At 45.7% G+C, this 21,551-nt stretch overlaps 2 protein-coding genes across 2 annotated transcripts in view; one reads left to right on the forward strand and one right to left on the reverse strand.

The window, feature by feature from the left end:
* Positions 1–490: 490 nt before the first annotated feature.
* FAAP24 (FA core complex associated protein 24) lies at positions 491–2,167 on the reverse strand. The gene is made up of 4 exons (XM_065899605.1): positions 2,062–2,167; positions 1,801–1,940; positions 1,476–1,628; positions 491–739 (listed from the first exon to the last, which is right to left on the reverse strand). The coding sequence occupies exons 1-4, from the start codon at positions 2,165–2,167 to the stop codon at positions 491–493; spliced, it is 648 nt and encodes a 215-aa protein (XP_065755677.1).
* Positions 2,168–2,860: 693 nt separating this feature from the next.
* The window catches only part of CEP89 (centrosomal protein 89), a 79,499-nt gene continuing 60,808 nt past the window's right edge, over positions 2,861–21,551 (forward strand). The window contains exons 1-4 of the mRNA XM_065898356.1: positions 2,861–2,899; positions 5,983–6,089; positions 11,742–11,900; positions 14,640–14,826. Of these exons, the coding sequence (XP_065754428.1) occupies positions 2,861–2,899; positions 5,983–6,089; positions 11,742–11,900; positions 14,640–14,826 (492 nt within the window). The remainder of the gene's footprint in view (positions 2,900–5,982; positions 6,090–11,741; positions 11,901–14,639; positions 14,827–21,551) is intronic.

Raw genomic sequence — 21,551 nt, forward strand, 5'->3', positions numbered from 1 at the left:
GGACAATTGTTTGTTTACACTGGCAGCCACCCTCAAAGCACAGGTGTATTAAGACCAGACCTGAAGAACAGTGGCTCTGCCAGAAGGAACAAGGGGCTTATGGTACACAGTGCTTCATTCATTGTAGGTTTGTTTCCTTTAGACGGTCACATCCACCACCTTCCATGATAGATACAGGTGAAGGTCACACATTAAAATCTGCCCAAGCTGGCTTTTTGCTGAATCTTGAGAGTCCCTGTTTAAACCGACTCCCTTAGGAAGGTGTCCACCAGCCCTCTTCATGCTAGCAGGGTGCGGACAGTGCCATCTGGGGCACACGACCTGAAGTAGATACCTGAGCCCAGAAAGCAGGCCAGGACAACTGGCAGGTGCCATTCAGGCCTCACTTCATCCTTCCCTAGTTTCTGTGAGAGGAAATATTGTTTCTTAATGTGAAAGAAAACAAGATCCTGTGGTTCGTCGTGTAAAGGAGATGCTATGGGAAGAGCCATCACCTGGACCGGGTGAAGAACGCATGAATGTGCTGGGCCACTGACTGTCCAACCACCGGCTCCAGTTCTTGGATGGAAGCATTACTTAGTTGCTGGATACTTGGAAACCTCTGGAGCAGGAGAGGAGCTTTAACTTTCCCGACTCCTGGGATCTGTTGCACAGTTCGAAGGAGGGCTGGCTCGGAGATCAGAGCCCGTTTCTTCCTGAGTAAAGGGTTCTTACTGGGCTCTTTGGTTTGCTCTTCAACCTGAACCGGGATGAAAGGAAAAGCACATGAGTGCCCTCTAGAAGACTGGATGTTTCTTAAAATTCTGTTTTGTGGAAATTTAGTTTTAGTTTTTCCATTTGGTTCAGCTTGATTCACCACTGCAAATATTCTCATATATACCATGAATATAATTTTTCAGGCATCAGTAAAATTATTAAAAGATGAACTATATGGAAAACCACTAGGTTAAAAAAAACCAACACATGAACTTGCAGACAGAAGTGCAGACAAAAGATACATGGCGGGACTTCCCTGGCAGTCCAGTATTTAAGACTCTGCCCTTCCAATGTAGGGGGTGCAGGTTCGATCCCTGGTCGGGGAACAAAGATCCCACATGCCGCATGGCCCGGCCGAAAAAAAAAAGAAAAAGATACGTGTCGATGAGGCGAAGAAGCTGTTGCCAATGTCACCAGCCTAAGTGCAGAATAGTGCATGATGGAGTCCTCACAGCCTGGGAGGCTAAAATCAGGTCTCCAACTTGTTTGCTTTGTTACATGCTTGCCTAGAATGGGGGGCAAGCTCAGCTAGCTGCAGAGGCAGCGTCTGAACTTAAATTCCTCAAAAAGGTTTTAGAAACCAAACCAGTCACTGATAGAGTGACCTGATGGATTGTACCTATAATAAGGGCAGCTGTGTGTCAGAGTAACAGGTCCAGGAAGGTCAGTCAAGAGTCCTAACACAGGGCTATTGTGGAGGAGTGGGAATCAGTACTTACCAACTGGATAATGAGACAGGACGCTTCTGTCTGGCTGGCCACTGGAAGCAACACCATCCCCAGATCCAGCACAGTAAATTTCTGTACGGCTGGAAAGTACTGTTCACTCGTGTGCGTTTTTTCAACTACTACAATCCCTTGAAGTTTACTGGACTTCAATGAAAAAAAAAGAGACAGGAAACTATTTTGTAACAAAATTCCATTCAAGACTAAGAAGCTATCCAAGGGTGCTTGGAATGGCCAATGGTTTTATATAAATTATTCCAAGGGATAGACAGAGGGATAGAAGTCAATTTTCAATTTGTTTCTTTAATTCAGTACTTACGTTTCTAACCCGAACAAGTCTCTTTCTGTAGCCATTTCCTGCCACCAAATCAGCTTCGGTGATATAAAGAATGCAGGATCTGCTAGACAAGTAAAAATCTACCGGTGTCAGGCCATCCTCAAAAACGAGTTTAATTTTTCCTTAAAATACAGAAAAGAAAATAAGTTCCGTGAGCCTTGGATGAAAACACGGCAATAGGCAGAACGTTTTTAAAAAGTGGGCTGAGGTGACAGAGGGCTTCAGTAGAGGGAGCCCACCGACCTTGCATTCCCTGTGCCAGCTGCGACCCGCGCCATTTCTCATTGGCCACAATGTGCCCAAACGGCACGTGCATGGGGCCTGTGCCATCAGGGGTGTTCCTTTCCATCGGCGGCCTGGATCTAGTGAGCGGAATACAAGACGGCACTTGAGCAGGGTCTCCGGCACACGGCCCCGCATTCCACTCCCAGCCCCGGCCTCTTTGGCAGGGGCCCGTCTGCAGAGTGTTCTTTAGGAGGCTTGATTATTAGCCAAAGTCTAAAAACCAGGAAATTCCTGTCCTAGAAGCCCCGTCCCTCATCTGCGTCACCTGCCTGGCCCCTGACACTCCCGCGCCGTGGCTCCTCCATCCAGTCCAGGGCGGGGGCCGAGCCGACCAGGGCCGTTTTGGGTCTCCCGCGACATTACCTGCGGCGCCCCACTTCCGGGTTCTTTCCTGCGCGCTCTCCAAGACCTTCATCCTGCCCGCCCTCTACCTCCTCTGGCGCCGGATAGCCTATGGACTCAGAGATCGACACGTGACTGGCCAATAAGAGAATGAACAGCGCACACAATTTCAGCCCTGGAGAGGATTTGAGAGGTACCCGCTGGTTGCCATGAGCGACGGGTGTGCAGTAACCTTCGCTCTGATTGGTCTTGGGAAAAGCAAAGCCAATGGTAGACGTGGTTGTTGCGAAGTCCGTTACGTACAAAAGGCGTCTGGGGCTAGGCCCGCTGGAGGCGGCCCACTTTAGGGAGTGGTACTCGGCTCTGAGTTCTGCTTGTCAGTCCAGTGTCGGTCTGGCCAACCCCTGCAGCAAGAATGCTCCTGGGGGTCCGGAGAGGCGGCAAGAGGCAGTTTGTAAGTATATCTGCGCCCGGCTTGCGCTCTGGCCCGTGGGGCCGGGAGTTAAGTGGGAAGGGGTTGGGATTTGGGATGGAGGCAAGGTAGCGGCACAAGAGGAATTGGTTTTTCTTTCGAGAAGCCCTGAATTTTCGTGTTTGGAACACGGATCCTCTATCCCAGTGTCGGCCTCAGTCGATAGGACTCGCCCTGTCTCACCTGTAACTTTCGCTCCGGTGTCGGGAGTTCACTCCTGCCGGCACAAACTTGCTCCACTACTGAATATTCCTCTGTGGGAAGTCATTCTTGATTCTTTCCTCCGCCACGCACCATGTACACCCCACCAGCAAGTTCTATAGATTCCACCCACCAAATGCATCTGGCAGCCGTCCCCGCTCCCACCCCGCCCTCCATCGTCTACCTGCACTGCTGCAGCAACTCCTCCCTATTTCTCGGTCTCCGTTCCTGCCCTTCCCCTAGGTCCGTTCTCCACAAAGCAGCCAAAGGGATTCTTTTAAAATGCAATTCTGATCGTGCCCACTGCCCACAAGTCACACACACAGACGCTCCAGCTATTCCCACCTTTAGGTTTATTCAGGCCTTTGTCTTTGCTCTTTCTTCTGCCTGGAATGCTTCCCTGCAGACCTTACCGTGGCCACTCTGGCACTGCGGGCGCACACGTCCAGGCTCATTCTCTGACCCCTCCTGCTATGATACTTCTTTGTAACCACTGCCCCCCACCGCAATGGCGTTGCTCCTGTCTCCCTTTTCCATACTTCCCTGGTGAAACCCCAGACGTACTTACATCCAGTTCTCCATAAACTTAATACTTTAAATACAGAGAAAGCATTTTGATAAGGGTACTCCTGAACTCCGTTTCAGATTGGGATCAGAAAGCATGTCTGACTTGGCTTCCTGTTCTCAGCCCTATGACCTGCTGAAGTCATTTTAGACAGGTGGATGTTGAGAAGCAAGGAAGGCATAGTTGAAGCATATTTTTCCAGTGCAATTTTGCTAACTCAGCATCTTTATTGAGGTTTTTGTTGTATTACTGAGTTCCTACTGTGCGTGTGCCAGATATTCACAATTGATTGACAGCCTATGGCCCCAAAGGCTAAAGGGTAGACAAACCTATAAGTCATTCAACACAAAATGGTGAGGGAAAAAGTGCCGAAGAGGCATATACCGGAAGGGGCAGTAAAGTCAGCCGAGAGAGTTGACCTGGGCCTTGGGAGGAGTAAGGAAATAGAATTCCAGGTGGAGAAAACAGCATGTACAAAAGTCTGACAAAGAGTCATTTGCTACGTGGGAACAGGAAGGCAATTCTGAGTGCTACAGCATGTGTAGGGATGAGGAGGGCCTGCCAGAAAAGAATCTGGGGCCATTGATAGGAACCAACTGATAGCAGCCTTAGCAGCCTTCTGTGCCAGGAGAGGACATTTCTCTGTCAACCCGAGAGTTTTCATGCTGGGTTGAGGTAGGATCATCCTGTGTTTTATTAGAGACTAGAGGCAGGAGAACCATAGTTAGGAAATGATTATCGTGGTACAGGGAAGAAATGTTCGGCATACTATGGGAGATTCACTCTATCAAAAAATAAATAGATAAATAAACAAAACTCATGAGGCCTTTTTGAAGGACCTTCTGGATGCCAGCCCCTGGGGATTCAAAGGTGAAGAAAAACCTTTCTTGTCCTTGAGCATCTGCCAGGCAGTGGGGGATGGGGGAGGCGGCAGACAAGTGTATATCCTGGAGAATGGTGGGATACAGCAGTGGCTGCTCTGGAATACCTGCTCTTGGGGTTGGCCATGAACGTGGGACTGGGGGTGGGGGGTGGGAGCGCTGCAGAAGACATTTGGAAGGCCTGCTCGTCCCTCACTCCTGAAGTATGCCCAGACCCCGGGCTCTTCCTCTTGGTCGCACCTTCCTTTCCGCCCCCGTACCTTGTGCCCACCCCAGCCCGATTAGTCTTCCCCCGGGGCCACTTTCAGTGGGTGCTTCTCACTAGGTCACAAGATCTCCTTAGTCTGGTATCAAAACTCTTAAATGGAAACAGTCCCCACTCTGACTCCAGCTCATTTTTCTAGCCTCTCCAACTCAGATGCCTCTGTGTTCCAGCGAACTGGAGTGCTTATTTCTAGAACACTGCCACTAACGTCTTGCTTCATTCCTTTGTTTCTGTTGCTCCCTCCTCCTGGAATGCCTTTCTATCGCATTTCCCAAATGTGAGAGCAGTGGCCATCTTTGAAGACCCAGTCTAAATGCTCTGAGATTTTTTCCAACAGGACATCAGCGGTCCCTTTGCTGGCCCCCAGATCTGAAGGAGCCTTTCCCTCCCTGGGTCACCTCAGCACTTTGTCTTTACCTCTCCCTTGGCACTTTCCATGATTCTGTGTTGTATTATAAATATCTGGGTGTTTCTCCTCTGTACTGTCCCTCCTTAAAGATGAGGACAAGATTTCTTCATTGTCGTGAAATGCTGTCATGGCGTTTTGCCTCTAGTAGATACAAATGAATGGCTGGTGCACAGGAAATGAAGATTGGGTTACACTCAGAAACTTCTCAGGGCCTCCCAGTTGCCTAAAGCAGGATTCTCCGACTTTCATTGTGTGTGAGAAATAGTTTTCGTTACTCTGCATCTTTGAGATAAACTACCTAAAATCCTTATTAAGCCCCTACCAGGTGTTAGACAATGTGCTAAGTGCCAGAGTTCCAGGGTTGATAAAGACAAGAAGGTTGCATGCTCTTAGGAAGCTTCCATCCAGCCGAGGGGGCGGCAAGTGAGTAAGTAGGGTCATCAGGGGCAGTGCTGTGAGACCAGTTGGGGGTGCTGGAGGGTGACTCTGCGGGATGGTCAGGGAAGCTGTTCTGAGGAAGGAAGGGCCAGAGGGTCCCCACCGAGGGCAGCTATATGGTGCTCCCTGCATGGGCACGTGTGCCTGGCCAGATGGGGCTTGAGGATGGCAGGGGGAGGAGTGGACCTCCTGGTGTGACTAGATCCCTGGGTGACCAGTGCAGGTGTTCCCTTCCAGGCCCAGGGAGGTGTGGTCGCAGTCCCCAGAGATGATCCCATTGACCTCTGCTGGGTTTCATTTGTGCAGAAACACATCATCCATGGCCTTCTCCCTGCAGCCAGCATCGCACCGAAGCCAGCTGTGCCCCGCACACCTCCTCCACGTGGCCCCAGCCCCTCTCCAGAGAGACCAAGGTGAGTCTCGGGTGAGCAGGCACTGAGGTCACCCTGAGCTCAGCCACCAAGTGCTGGGTCCCGGAACTGTTCAGATGGGTAAGAAAATCACAAGGAGGGTGATTAGAATCATGTCCTTTGCAATATGTATCACGGTTCCATAACGAAGCACTTAATATGGTTTCTCCGTGGGATAATGGTCTGTTCCTTTCAGGTCTGTGGAGTTCTCACATGTCATAATTGAATGCAATTTTTCAAAATATAAAACACTGAAGCACAAATATTTAGGTTGATAGTATGTTAAAAGGAATTTGAAATATGCACATAATTTTCTTTTTAAACACAAGTCTGCCTTTCAGAAGAACTGCTTTGCAGGAAGGAAGGAGAAGTGAGCTCGCTTGCCAGGGCCCGAGATACCCCTATCCTTCAGTGCTCCTAACACACCAGAGAACTGACTTCTTTTATGCCTAAGACCCCTGCCTATGCCCTCCAAAATTTTAGGCACAGGAGAATTTTAGACTTTCTTTTTTTTTTTGCGGTACGCGAGCCTCTCACTGCTATGGCCTCTCCCGCTGCGGAGCACAGGCTCCGGACGCGCAGGCCCAGCAGCCCTGGCTCACGGGCCCAGCCATTCCGCGGCACGTGGGATCTTCCCGGAACCGGGCACGAACCCGTGTCTCCTGCATCGGCAGGCGGACTCTCAACCACTGCGCCACCAGGGAAGCCCTAGACTTTCTTTTTAATCCATAAAATACATGGATACATGGCTTAACTGTTAACAATGAGAAATAATTTCACTCAAGGGTGGTACCTTCTTTTAGTGTTCTTTGAATATTGTATGCCTCCTGATAATAAACACTTTGAACTATTTTTAGTGCTTGTTTTTTCCTTCGGTACAATCTTGATAACAAGAAGAGCCATTTATTAGTGTTGCCTCTGAGCCAAGGACTCCGGTGAGTGCTTAAGAAGCACTGTTTCATTTCATCCTCTCAACGATCCTGTGAGAGAGGCCCTGTTGGCATCTCTGTTTTGAGCTCAAGTGTTAGTCATTGGCGCAGGGTCTCATGGCTGGTGGGTGGTGGCATCGCTGCGATGGACTTGAAGGTCTGTCTGGCTCTTCAGTGTTTGTGTGAACAACCCTTAAGTTGTGTCATTAGAACTGAAATGTTTATGTAGCAGCAGTAGTGAGAGAGTTAGCTTCACATTCCATTATAAAGCAGAAAAACAAACAAAAGACCACGTCCTTTCGCGGCAAGCATGCTGTAGACTCGTTAGAAAATCTTTGTAGTCTCCCGTGTTTTCCAAAAATATATTTCTGGATTATAATCTTTATTAGCCCCAAATAGTCAACATGGTTTTGGCAAATTTGGCCGATTTCTAGGTTATTTTACTCTAAAAACTAACATTCAAATTAACCTCTGACATTATTCCACTTCGCGTCTAGCGTAATAGTGTAAGAATCTTCCAGCAATCACTTCTGTTTCCTCCTTCCCATTCTTTGCTACTGTCGTTATACGTTTTAATTCTATATGTTATAAACCCCACAATATGGTGTTCTTATTTTTGCTTTAGATAGTCTTTTATCTTTTTTAAAGCAGTTTTATTATATAATGGGTGTACAATAAACTGTACCTATTTAAATGAATAATTTGATGTTATGACATATGTTTATACCTGTGAGACCATCACCATAATCAAGATAATAAATGTATCTATCATCCCCTCAAGTTTCCTCATGCCCCTTCGTAATTCCTCCCTCCTTCCCCCACCTCACTTCCCATACCTCGGCCCAGCCCACCCTCATCCCCATCCCAGGCAGCCATCGATCTGTTTCTATCACTATAAGATTAACCTCCATTTTCTAGACTTTTTTATAAACGGAATTATACAAAATACTTATGCTGGGTTCTTTCACTCAACATAATTATTTTGAGATTCATCCATATTGTTGTGAAAATCAGTAATTCATCCTTGTAATTGCTGAGTGGTATTCCAGTATGTGAATATGCCACTGTTCGTCCATTCACCTGTTGATGGATATTTGGGTGGTTTCTAGTTTCTTGGCTACTAGAAATAAAGCTGCCATGAATATTGTGCACTAATCTTTGGACCTGTGGTTTCATTTCTCTTGGGTAAATATTTAGGAGTGGAATAGGTGGGTCATATACTAGGGATATATTTAACCTATTAAGAAACTTCCAAACTATTTCCAAAGTTGTTATTCCATATATGTTCCCACCAGCAGGGTATGAGTTCCATTTTCTTTACGTGCTCACCAATACTTGGTTTGATCAGGTGTGTGTGTGTGTCTGTGTCTGTGGCTTTATAACTATTTGACAATTAGCCATTAGCTCTCATTCACGTTGACTGTCTATAGGTTTTTTTGGGGTTTTATTTATTTATTTATTTTTGGCTGTGTTGGGTCTTCATTGCTGTGCACGAGCTTTCTCTAGTTGTGGCGAGTGGGGGCTACTCTTTGTTGCCGTGTGCAGGCTTCTCATTGCAGTGGCTTCTCTTGTTGTGGCGCACGGGTTCTAGGCTCACGAGCTTCAGTAGTTGTGTTGTATAGGCTCAGTAATTGTGGCTCGCGGGCTCTAGAGCACAGGCTCAGTAGTTATGGCACACGGGCTTAGTTGCTCCGTGGCATGTGGGATCTTCCCAGACCAGGGCTCAAACCCATGTCCCCTGCCTTGGCAGGCAGATTCTTAACCACTGCACCACCAGGGAAATCCCTGTCTATAGGTTTTTGAAGGTGGTGACAGGTGCATAGATAACAACGTGCAGAACTTGTTTGGTGAATCTTCATCTTCATTGCACTTTCTGGACAACCATACTGATAAAGTATGGGATGGTCCTTATTCCTTTGGACCAGACAGTTTTGTTGAGCCTGGAGTCCATGTGCACATCTGTGGTTCCCGTCAACTTCCTGGCAAATTTCTGGATCTCTTCAGGTGTCCAAGGGGCACCTTCCTTGAAACTTGCTGCATGGATGTGCTTGTGAATGTTGGTGGATTATTCTCTGGTCACCACCTCATTGATGGCAGACTGGCCCCTTCTTCTCTCCACCCTTGTTTGTGAGAGCCATTCTGCCAGCCCCAGGTTGAACGGATTGTCTTAGCCAGTCTTTTAAATTTTGGACATTCTAATAGGTGTGTAGTGGTATCTTTATGGTTTTATTTTGCATTTCTCTAGTAACTAATGGTGTTAAACATCTTTTTTTTTTTATATAACTTTATTTATTTAGTTATTTTTGGCTGTGTTGGGTCTTCACTGCCGCTCACAGGCTCTCTCTAGTTGCGCCGAGTGGGGGCCACTCTTAGCCGCAGTGCGCGGGCCTCTTATTGCGGTGGCCTCTCCTGTTGCAGAGCACGGGCTCCAGGCGTGCAGGCTTCAGTAGTTGTGGCACGCGGGCCTAGCAGTTGTGGCTCACAGGCTCTAGAGCACAAGCTCAGCAGTTGCGGTGTGCGGGCCCGGCTGCTCCGTGGCATGTAGGTTCCTCCCAGACCAGGGCTCGAACCTGTGTCCCCTGCATTGGCAGGTGGACTCCCAACCACTGCGCCACCCGGGAAGTCCCTGAACATCTTTTCATGTGCTTATTTGCCATTGTATATCTTCTTTGGTAAAGTATATCTTCTTTGGTAAAATCTTTTGCCTACTTTAAAATATTGGGTTTTGTTCCTATTACTGTATATATACACTATTCTGGATATATATTCTGGATACAAGTTCTTGTATCACATACAAATCACATACAAATATGTGATTTGCAAATATTTTCTCCCCATCTATGGCTTATCTTTTCATCTTCTTAACAGCCTTTCAGAGAGCAGAAATTCTTAATGTTTACGAAGGTCAGCTTGTCAGCTTTTTCTTTTACAGATCATGATTTCAGTATCATATCTAAGAAATCTTTACCTAACCCAAGGTCATAAAGCATTTTATCCTATATTTTCTTCCGGAAGTTTTATAGTTTTAGCCTTTACATTTAGGTCTATGATGCATTTTGAGTTAATTTTTGTGTATGGTGTGGGAGGTATAGATTCAAGTTCACTTTTTTGCACGTGGGTATCCAGTTGTTCCAGCACCATTTGATGAAAGTTATCTATTGCCATGTAAGTAATTACACCAAAACTTAGTGGCTGTTTTTCTTCTTTGCCATGCCGTGTGGCTTGCGGGATCTTCGTTCCCTGACCAGGGATTGAACCCAGGCCCTCGGCAGTGAAAGCACGGAGTCCTAACCACTGGACTGCCAGGGAGTTCCCAAAACTTAGTGGCTTAAAACACAAAACAATAGCATTTTTAATCTCATATCTTACTATGCTCTTTAAGTTATTTTTTCCTCTCTGTATTTCATTTTGGTTATTTTCTATTGTTTCACCTTTAATTTCACTAACCTACTGTTAATCCCATCCAGTGTAATTTCCATCTCCTGAAGTTCAAGTCTTTTTAATAATATTCCATGTCTCTACTTACCTTTTGGAACATATGGAACATAATTATAATAACTGTCTTAATGTCCCTCTCTGTTACTTCTAACGTGTCAGTTCTGAATGGGTTTTGATTGATTATTCTCTTCAGTATGGGTCATGTTTTTCTGTCTCTTTGCATGCCTAGTTTATGTATGTTTGCAAACTAGACACTTTTGTGAGTTTTACCTTGTCGAGTGATGGATATTTTTGTATTCCCACAAGTCTTCTTGAATTTTTTTCTGGGATGCAGTTGAATTACTTGGAACCAGTTTGATCTTTTGGGTCTTGCTTTTATGATTTGTTAGGCAGGGTCTGGAGCAGTGTTCAGTCTAGGGCTACTTATTCTGCACCACCCTTAGAGTACCCAGTGTCCCATGAATTATAATGTGTTCCCATCTGTGTGGTGGGAACAGTCACTGTCCACAGCCCCGTGTGAGCACCTGGCACTGTTCCTCTCATCCTCGTGGATGGCTCTCCCCCAGCCTTCCGTAGTGTCCTCACACTCTTGCACTGACGAGCATTTTGCTGGGCACTCAGGGGCCTTCTGCAGGTTTCTGGAGTTCTCTCTGTTCAGCTCTTTCCTTTCTGGTCTTCTTTCCTGCAAATTCTATCTGCCTTGGTGTTCCCTGACTCTCCACTCCATTTCCACACCTCGGCCTGCCTCCACCTCATTTCCTCCTCCCTGTGCTGTGACCTGGAAGTTTTCTCAGGCAGTAAGCTGGGACAATTAATTGTTTATTTTGCTTTTTCAAGCGGGAGGGTAAACCCATTACTCTGTCTGTCCTTTATTATAGTTTTGAATAATTTGCAAAATTTTCAAATTCCTTTTCATTTCTTTTGTATCTTTTTATTTCTCCTTTTTTTTCCCCCATTCTGATCTTTCATTTTAATAGGAACACTACTTGAATATAGACTGCCTGGATTACAGACCTGGTTTCATCTCCCATTAGCTAGGAAAGCTTAGACAAGTCATTTAATATCTTTGAAAAATGGAGATGACAGTAATATCCATTCATACAGTTGCTGTGAGAATGAAGTGAGATTGTGCGATGGCACATAACAGACTACAGGCACGTAGCCAGTAGATACACACTGAACACTGTAGAACTGAAAGTAAACCTTGATTAATTCATGTATCCTGTTGTTCAACCTTCACCTTGAGGCTTCGTGTCTCACTGGCTCACTGGGATGTTTTTGTCCATAGATCTGCTCTGGCTGCAGCCATTCTAGCAACAACATTGACTGGCCGGACTTTTGCCATTCCTCAGCCTCGCCGGAGATCCCACTCTGAGAGTGACACGACCTACCTTGAAAAGGACAGTTTCCTCGAGCCCTATGCCATCACCTCGGAGCTGAGGCATCAGTAAGGACCACGTCATGGGTTCAGCTTCCTGTCGGGACAGAGGCAGGGCAGCTCTGAGCGTGTGTGTGTGCATGTGGGTGCATGTGGCTTGGAGTAGAGCTTAGTACTCAGGTTTTCATCTCCAGTGTCAAAGGGATACTGTCTTGGGACATTAGTCAGTCTTGAATTGTATCCGAATTTTCTCTGGAGTGGATCTTGTTAAATTATAGCTTGTGAAGACACCGGTTGCCTTCGTGGCAGCGCTGAGCTGGTGAATTCAGTGTTGCTTTGAGGCACAGCCTAGATGGTGAGAGTTGTCAGTCTCCAGTTCTCATGTATCTCCTCTCTGAACGGTCACACTGAATTTACCTTTGTTGACACCTACTGTAAGCTTTCTTCTTTAACATCACTTTCTCTACTGCTTGAGCTGGATTAGAGCTGACATAGGGCCAGGAGCCGGGAAGGTTTCCTCCTACGGGAGAGGGCACTGGGGGAGAGCTGCGGGCCATACAGGAACCAACTGGGAATGGGTTGGGAGGTGGTCAGTGTGGGGCTGGGATGAGAGAAGAGGGAGCATGACATATGTGAGCAACTGAAGGAAGACATTTGTGGCTGGGAGGAGTCAAGTGAGGTGGGGAGTCATCCGAGATGGTGCTGGAGGAGTGGGCAGGCTGGGGGTGCCTTTGGTATCCTGTTCTGAGGTTTGGTATCTCCCCCAGGAGCAGTGGGAAGACCCTGAGGACTTTAAGGGCTTGTGGGGTAGAGGTGGGGGAGGCATCACTAGATTTGCCTTGTATCTGCCATGTTTATTCAATTTTGGTTTTTGAGTTGTTTTTAACATACCAAAATATTCTTTATTTTTATGTATTAAGAGCTAGCAGTCTTTGTAGTCTCTGACATTATTGTCAAATCTAGGAAGATTTTCCCTATTACAGCATTATACAAATGCTCACATATTTCCTTCTAGGATGTGTTTATATTTTTGGTTTTTGAATTTTAATCTTGACTCCATTTCTGAGATGTTTGAATATAGCCTGTTTTTCTCCTGGTAAGAATTTATACTTTGGCTGAATAAGAACTGAAGATGAGGAAGTGATTCTGAAATTCTTTGGAAAGAGTAAGCAGATAAGACCATAAGAGGAAATCTGGAAGGGAAGAATAGTGACTCAGGGGGAGGGCTGCATTAGCCCCATCATATATATATATATATTTTTAAATAAATCTACTTATTTATCTTTGGCTGCATTGGATCTTCGTTGCTGCACACGGGCTTTCTCTAGTTGTGGTGAGCGGGGGCTACTCTTCGTCGCGGTGTGTGGGCTTCTCACTGCAGTGGCTTTTCTTGTCGTGGAGCATGGGCTCTAGGTGCACGGGCTTCAGTAGTTGTGGTGCACCGGCTCAGTAGTTGTGTTGCACGGGCTTAGCTGCTCTGTGGCATGTGGGATCTTCCTGGACCAGGGTTCAAACCCCTGTCCCCTGCATTGGCAGGCGGATTCTTAACCACTGCGCCACCAGGGAAGCCCCAGCCCCATCATATTTTAAAACATTTAGTTGAAGTAGTTAAGGTAGAGGAGTGCTGGTTCAATGATAGAGAGGTGCACGTGAACACCCTGAGGTGAGCCTCGTGTTTGCAGGCATATTGAATCTTTAATAAAGGCAGCCCCACAGATGAAGGGGAAGGATTCAACGGTATATTCATTACCAGTATTAGAAAAAAGTCAGCTTTGAGCCTTTCCTGATTCATACACCAAAACAAATTCTTATTGAATGAAAGGATTAATTTTTATATACATAGAAATAAGACCATGAAATCCTATACCCAATCTCATCAAGCCTCTCAGACAGAGATGCCTGCTGTGTACTTCCGAGCTAAGAATTTGGAAGGTTAAAAAAAAAATTTTTTTTTAATCATCTGTATGTTAAAAAAATTTACAGTCAAAATAAGATCAATAGAATAGGAAAAATATTTATAGTAAAAACAAAGTCAGGGTTTTAATTTTAGTAGATGGAAAAGTTAATTTCATATTGGAATGGATGTACTACAGGCAGAGTAGATAAATGGACAAAGGCCATGAGCAGACAATTCACAGCAGAGGAACCAGGGCTCACATCCAAATACATGGAAAAATATCCAGTCTCAGGAAGAAATGCACATTTTTACAGTGAGATTTCAATGATTTTGGCAAGTTTTAGAAAATTATTACCAACATAGTTGCAGGCTGGGGAAACGATTTTGCGCGGACGCCTGTGGACCCACGAAACGCTCCTGCTGTTGGTGGTGTAGTTTCCGTGCGTGTGTGTGTTTATACTGTTTGACTCAGCTGTTCTCCACATGGTTGTTTGTTTTATGGGACTAATCCTCAATACAGAAGAGATTTGCTACACATTGACATTCATTACAGGGTTATTTATGATGGTGAAAATTGGGGGAAAAAACCTAAGTAAGGGGAACGGGTGATAAAACTGGTGTATGAACCTAACCTTTTGACTTTAAAAACTTGTTAACGAGGAGGCAAATTGTATATGTATGCAGTGATAATAACTATAAAAACCTAGGTGAAAAGCTAGAAAGAAATGCTAACAGTGTACAAAGAGATGGAATTGTGGATGATATCACCCTTTAGCTTCTGTATATTTCGTAATGTGGTTGTAATACTTTACAGTGGAACTTGAGGCAGTGCATTTAATACACGTATATGAACCTATGTGAAGCATTAAGTGGCTTGTTTGTTTCTTTTGCTCTTGAATGTTCTAATACAGACCACATAGGCAGAATGAGACGGGAAGAAGATCCTCTTTGCCATCCTTTGAAATGCTGGGCTATGAGGAGGAAGAGGACTCTGACACGTACCTGTCAGGCAGCCACAGGGAGTCGGGGGACACAAGCGCTCGCAAAGAAGAGGGAAGCGTCAGCGACGCCGTGTATGCCGTGCCACACAGAAATCAGGTGCTTGCATCGTTCCAGCGTTTCTTCTGCACCTTGACGTTAACTGATAGTCAGTTGTGTCAAGGGCGTTAGTGAGGATTTTCCTTTTCTCTCTTCGGCAGTTAATGGCTTTTGTTTGGGGGCTTATTTCTTTTCAGCATGTCCAGTCTCATTTTCTGTCTTGTTCGGCTAAAATTCAAAACTCTTTCCTTTATCTTTCAAGACAAGTCCTTCAGAAACAGAGATAAACATCTTCACATTCTTTTTTTTTTTTTTTTTTTTTTTTTTTTTTTTTTTTGCCGTACACGGGCCTCTCACTGTTGTGGCCTCTCCCGTTGCGGAGCGCAGGCTCAGCGGCCATGGCTCACGGGCCCAGCCGCTCCGCGGCATGTGATCTTCCCGGACCGGGGCACGAACCCACATCTCCTGCATCGGCAGGCGGACTCAACCACTGCACCACCAGGGGAGCCCCATCTCCACATTCTTAACGTAGCTTTGCATCTGATGCTGGTCATCCTGCTCTTTCCTTTGACCCCCAAAGCTAATTTTCCTGTCACTTTTCTGTATCGATGTGTACATTGCAACATTTCTTCAAATTCATGCCTGACAAGAGGAGTATGGTCACTCGTCTCTCCTTAGCAGCAGACGTTCTTTGAGTGCTTACCCTGTGTGAGTCTGTAACTCAAACTCTCACATGCATTGATTTCCTGTTGTCTCGCTGACGTAGGTTCCGTCTACGGCCCCATCACACATGGGGGAGCCAAGGTTCAGAGAGGTTGAAGGAGCCCATTTCTCCACCATTGCCTGCGTGCCCTGGTTTAAACACTCTGCTCCCAGGGTTTTGGAAACTGGATAGCGCCATTTCTTTAACGGCAAAGGACAGCACCAGAATTTCTTTTTCCTTTCTCGCTTTCTTCTTTTTCACCATCACTATAATGTGTTATTTGTAGTGAGTATACTTATAGACTTGTAACATCCAACTATAATATATACAAATTGAATATATTGACTATCCTCCACTATATTGAATCACATTTTAAGTGACGTCAGGGAACTTATTTTGAGGAATCCTTATGTGAGTATTTCAGAAACTAACCATCACTTTCTAGCATATACAGACTTTAACATGCAGAGTTAGGTTTCTCTACAGCAAGGAGCACTGGACAGGCAGGCAGCTGCCAAGAACCCAAGGAGGTCTGCTGCGGGGCTCTAACAGGCCTATGTGAGCTCCCACTGCCCCTCTGTCTGCACACTTCCTGGCTAGTATGTTGGACCCAGGTTACAGATAGAGCTGTATCACTCAACTATTTTGGAAGTAAAGCTCGCTACCACATTTCCCTCAGAGGAGAGAGATTATAGTGACCTGTACAACCTCCTTTGTCGTTAACAGAACAGATAGTTTATTTTTCAGGCAAGTGTGTCATGGTGGCTCTAGGACCCATGTGCAGTATGGAATTTTTTTTTTTTTTTGGCCGCTCCGTGCGGCATGTGGGATCTTACTTCCCCGACCAGGGATCGAACCAGCACACCCTGTGTTGGGAGTGTGGAGTGTTAACCACTGGACAGCCAGGGAAGTCTCGGAAATGTCTTTTATTTAAACACTTGAAAAGTAGAGCAAGGCAACAAACACTGGCGAGGCCTGGTGAGGGTGTGGAGGAGCTCTCTAACGCCCCCGGAGCGGAGTTGACGCCACCGCTGTGGGGAGCTGCTGGGCACTGTCTGTTAGAGCTGAACACGTACATTTTCTATAACCCAGCCCCCCGCAACTGAGAAGCAGAAAATAGCATAGCACGTTAGTGTTCTCATGCTCCAGAATGAACAAGTATTGACATCTTATCTTTTTTTTTTTTGACATCTTATCTTTTGTTTCTCGTTTTTTTGGGGTTTTTTGCTTCAGATTTTTTAATAAAAGAAAGAAAATTATACTTAGGGTTGAAATCTTTGTCTCCCATCTGCTCCATCCCTGGATAGCCATCTTCTTCTGGATTTGGGATGTGTTCTAGAAGTCTGTTTTGTTTTTGTTTTTGTTTTTGTTTTTTTTTGCGGTACGTGGGCCTCTCATTGCTGTGGCCTCTTCCTGTTGCGGAGCACAGGCTCCGGACGCACAGGCTCAGCGGCCATGGCTCACGGGCCCAGCCGCTCCATGGCATATGGGATCCTCCCAGACCGGGGCACGAACCTGTGTCCCCTGCATCGGCAGGCGGACTCTCAACCACTGCACCACCAGGGTAGCCCTATATATGTTTTTAATTGTACAAAGGTCACCGTACTGAATCAATCTTTCCACCTCTCGGCTTTTTCACTCAGCATTGAAGTTTTGAGATGGATACATGTTAATTTATTTGTCTACTCACCTCCTGATGAACATTTAGGTTATTCCTTTGCACGTTTGGTACGTGTACCTATGTGTGCTTCTTCACACTAGATATTGCCGAATTGTTCTCCAAAGCAGTGGTTCCCAGTTGCCTTCCCAGCAGCAGTGTGTGCGTGCCGGTCTCCACCTTTCTGTACATCCCAGCCAACAGGAAAGCCTTTCCCTATACAGCCCAGGAGCCGGAGGTGGAGTATTAGTAACTGATTGCAGTTGCAAGGTCTTATCATAACCTGAACATTGTCCTGGCCGGTTGCAGATGGCATGAATGAAGGGGCCCTTAAGCTGGAAGGGGATTTCAGTTTCCCACAGCCTTACAATACAATAGGGGGAGGAAGACACGTTGACCTTTTCTGAGCATTTGATATTTGCTAGGCAGCTCACACGTGCCATTTCGTTTACTTCACACCCCTGGCGGTAAGTGTGTGAAGAAACAGGATAAATAACTTGCCCAAGATCATCCAACCAACCACCCAGTGGCAGAGGCTGGATTCAGATCAGGGCAACCCAGTTTTCCCTGTTTAGAATTAAAATTTGTGTTTACAATCCTTGTGCCTATCAAGAATATTTCTTAGACATAGAGCTTTTTTCGTTTTTTTCAAACTGACCAAGTAGTCTTAAATTTATCATATGATTAAAATACATATCTTTGAAAAGAATAGATGCGTGCAGCATGTAAAACTGCTGTTTCATCACTAGATGGCGCTAGCTCTGAAGGAGATACTGCCAATGGGGGACGTTTTAATTTAAAAAAAAAAAGTAAAATTGCCCTCCTTATTTTTACTGTAGACATTCTATAATCTCAGATAAATAATTTACAGTTTTATTCTTTTTTATCGAAGCTAGTAAGATAAGGAAACAGAACAACCCACATCAGGCAATTTGGATATAAGTCTCTACCTCATGCCTCTGTCTGTGTTTCAGGGTAGTTTGGGCAAACATCTTCATGTGAGGTGTGCACCCACTCAGAAATAGCCTAACAAATGGAAAGCAAGTCTTGTTTTCAGCAGTTGTCTTGTTGATGCCACCCAAAAGTAAGGCTGCAAGGGAAGTGGGGTGCGTGAACGTGTGGTCAGTTCCCACAACACTAGGGCCCAGTGGAAAGAGCAACGCCACAGACAGAGACCTGAGTCCAAGTCCCAGCTTCTCTAGTTCCCAGTTGTGTGACTTGGGAGGTCTGATAATGTCTCTGTGCCTCAGCTTCTTCATCTTATAAAGGACTGTGTTAGGGAGGAAACTGTCTTTGGGTAGGTAAATAATTCAACACTTAACTTTGTTGAGCATCGATTGAGTACTAGGTATTGTGCTAGGTGCTGGAGAATCAGTATAAGACAGAGTCCATAGTCACACAATTAATAATTAATTAAAGGAAGGGTACACGGTGGCATGAGACCACATAACCTTTTCTGAGAGGACTGCTGAGAGTGACAGCTAAGAACGAGTTAAGGCCTTTCTTCTCCCCTTTGAGGTCACTTGATTTTTCTGCCTGATACCTTTGTAGGTTCATTCTTTTATCTTTTGAAGTTCAGTAATATCACCAGGATTAATCGTGGTGTTTATTATTTTCTGTCCTTTTTTCCTGAAATTTAGTGCATATAATTTAATTCTGTAGACATAGATTTTCATCTCCCTTTTTTATTTTCAGGGAATATTTCCTCCCCTCTTTTATTTTATCTTTGACTGGTTTCATCATCCGTTCATTGTATTCTCCGTTGGGAGCACTAGTTATGCATTGGTTGGATATCCTTTGTCTTCCATGTCTATTATGTTTTCTGTAATCCCTTGTCCCTCCATTTCCTTTTCAGCTTCACTTTGTGTGATTTACTCTGTCTATCCTCATCTCTCTCAGCACTTGGTCACTATGTTTTATGGCTTCCCGTATAGCTTTTACCTCTGTAGTGGTTTTATTTTGCCTTTTGTTTTTGTGAGTTCTGCTGATTTACTTCACACATCTTTCTCTTGCCTTATCACTTTACCTGATCTCCTGGATCTCTTCTTTGGGTTCCTCATGTCAGCCTGTGCTGTCTAACTTCTTTGAGAGTATAGAGCTGGATTCTGGATGGCAAAGGTGGGCTCTCCCAAGTGTCTCCCTTTGGCTTCGCCCGCCCTCCCTTCTGCCCTGTGGGAGTTACTGTACGTCTCCGGGGACCATCACATCCTTGCTGTCAGTGCACCTGTCAGAGGATCACTGTGGACCTTTGCAACAAAGTGACAGTTCATGACTGTCAGAGCATCTGCATACCTGACATCTGAGGAAGTTTGGCGGCTGCTGGCATTCTCCCTCTCTTCCACATTTCATAGGTTTGGTAGCTGTTTTCTGGCCATTGACTAAGCTTGCTTGCATTTTTTCTTTTCATTCTTTCAATTGATTTCAACAGGTTTTAAGGGAGGAGAGTGTAGTCTAATTGCCTGCTACCATTTTCAGGAAGTCACCGGTAGGATGTCACTGAAGCTCCTCTGTCACCCATCCTTGCTCTTGTTGTGTTTGTGGATTTGCAGAGCATCTTGTCATAAAATATCATATATTCATTCATGTTGTTCATTTATTCGTCCAGCCAACTGCCAACCAACGAATATTTGAGTGTCTGCCATGTCCTTGGATCCAGAGAGGAATCAGTCATGCCTGGGTAAACCAGTTATCTCTAGAAACTTCTGGAGGCCAAGGAGTAGTAGGGAATCTTTTGCTGCTGTGGTTGAGGATTAGGACTGTCCCCCTTCTCTCTCCACAGTTTTTAATTTCTTTAAAAGTTTCTTTCCGTTACACAAGTATACATGAATCCCCATGTCTTATAAAAACGTTTGATACTGCATGTAAAGCAAACACTGCCCTGAAACCCTGCCATTCCATCCCTCCTCTTCTCTCCAGGACAAGCCTCTGCGGTCACTTTGATGTCTGTATCATTTTCTTGGCTACAAATAATCAAACAGGCAAACACAAGGTTTAAATAATAGACCTTTAACTCTCTCACATAACAAAATCAAAAGGTAGGAGATTCCAAATTGTTTCAGCTGCCTGTCAAAGGCTGGCTCCTGAGATTCTCTTGGCCTGCTCTTTGTGGTCATCAAATGCAGCGAGTTCTTCCTGCAGACAGGAGGAAGCAGGGCAAGGTCCTTCAGGCTGCACTGTGTTCATTACGGGGAACATTTTTTCCTGGGAGCCTCCCAGCAGGAGGCTCACTGGTCACATGCCCATCCCTTGGCCAATTACTGGCTAAGGGGAAGAGGGTTACTATCACTATGGGCTGAGCCCACTTGCACTGAACAAAATCAGGGTTCTCTCAGCAAGGTAGAAGCGGGGCCCTGACTGCCGGGTGGGCTGCGGTGCCTGCAGTCTCCCTGTCCACATTTACACGTACACATCCCTGTGCGGATAGGAATGTCCACGGTTAGTGTATGCACGTGTAGACCATTGACTCTGCTCTACCAATGCAAGCACCTCTGCATGAGCTGGACCCCCACTGGTGGAGGTAGAAGGCCAGGATCTCAAGTCAGGCACCAGCCAATTTGCAGAAGCCACCAAGAGTGAGCCCTGTCATCTTCCAGCGGTGGGGTCTCCTCCATGCAGCAGTGAGGAGGCGTGGATTCACAAACGCTTATTTCCCTTACCATAGCGTACCAAACCAGGGGAGGTCCAGCATGCTGTCGGACTTACAAAGGTCCCAGTGCAGGCCCGCGCGGTCCCTCTACCCTACAGATCAAAACTGCCCCTCCCAGAGTTAGTCCTTGGTCCACTGCACAATCTGACCACACTCTTGCCTGGACTTTACCCTGAGGTGGAGCTAACTGAACCCTTCTGTTGCTCCACCACTAGTGTCTGTCCCTTTGGGCTGGGGTTCTTAGGTTGGCATCATTGATCTGAGGTGGGGCATCTGGGAAGGTGCCAGTGCCGTTTGGGGCTGCACCCTTTGCGTCCTCAGGGTTAATCACCGCTGGCTCTTACAGTTGGCTCGCTCCACAGTCACAGGAACCTAGACGCTGCAGCTTCTTTGCCATGTTGCCAGGTTTTCCAGTATCTTGCTTTCACCTCCAAGTAAGAGAAGATGTCACAGATTAGCTTTGCATAGTTTTGAGCTTTATATTCATGGAATCATAGAACGTGTATTATTTTGCACCTGACTACATTTTTAGGTGTGTACAAATTTAAAATTATATCTTCCTGGTAAATTGAACAGTTTGTCACTATGAAGTGAACCTCTCTATCTCTAAAGAGGTTTTTTGCCTTAATGTCTATTTCATCTGACATTCTCCATCTTTCTTTTTTTTCTAATTAATTTTTAAATTTATTTTTGGCTGCATTGGGTCTTCGTTGCTGCGCATGGGCTTTCTCTAGTTGCAGCGAGCAGGGGCTACTCTTAGCTGCGGTGCACGGGCTGCT

Source organism: Phocoena phocoena, chromosome 20, assembly GCF_963924675.1.
Source record: "Phocoena phocoena chromosome 20, mPhoPho1.1, whole genome shotgun sequence".
NCBI classification, from domain to species: domain Eukaryota; kingdom Metazoa; phylum Chordata; class Mammalia; order Artiodactyla; family Phocoenidae; genus Phocoena; species Phocoena phocoena.

What these genes read in the sequence shown, in the direction of transcription:
- FAAP24 (XM_065899605.1), bottom strand. Translation starts at nt 2,167, where the DNA reads ATGGAAAGGAACACCCCTGATGGCACAGGCCCCATGCACGTGCCGTTT. An exon ending in GACTTGTTCGGGTTAGAAAC is followed by an intron (nt 1,629 to 1,800) that starts GTAAGTACTGAA and finishes TTTTCATTGAAG; the next exon opens with TCCAGTAAACTTCAAGGGAT. An exon ending in CCTGTCTCATTATCCAGTTG is followed by an intron (nt 740 to 1,475) that starts GTAAGTACTGAT and finishes ATCCCGGTTCAG; the next exon opens with GTTGAAGAGCAAACCAAAGA.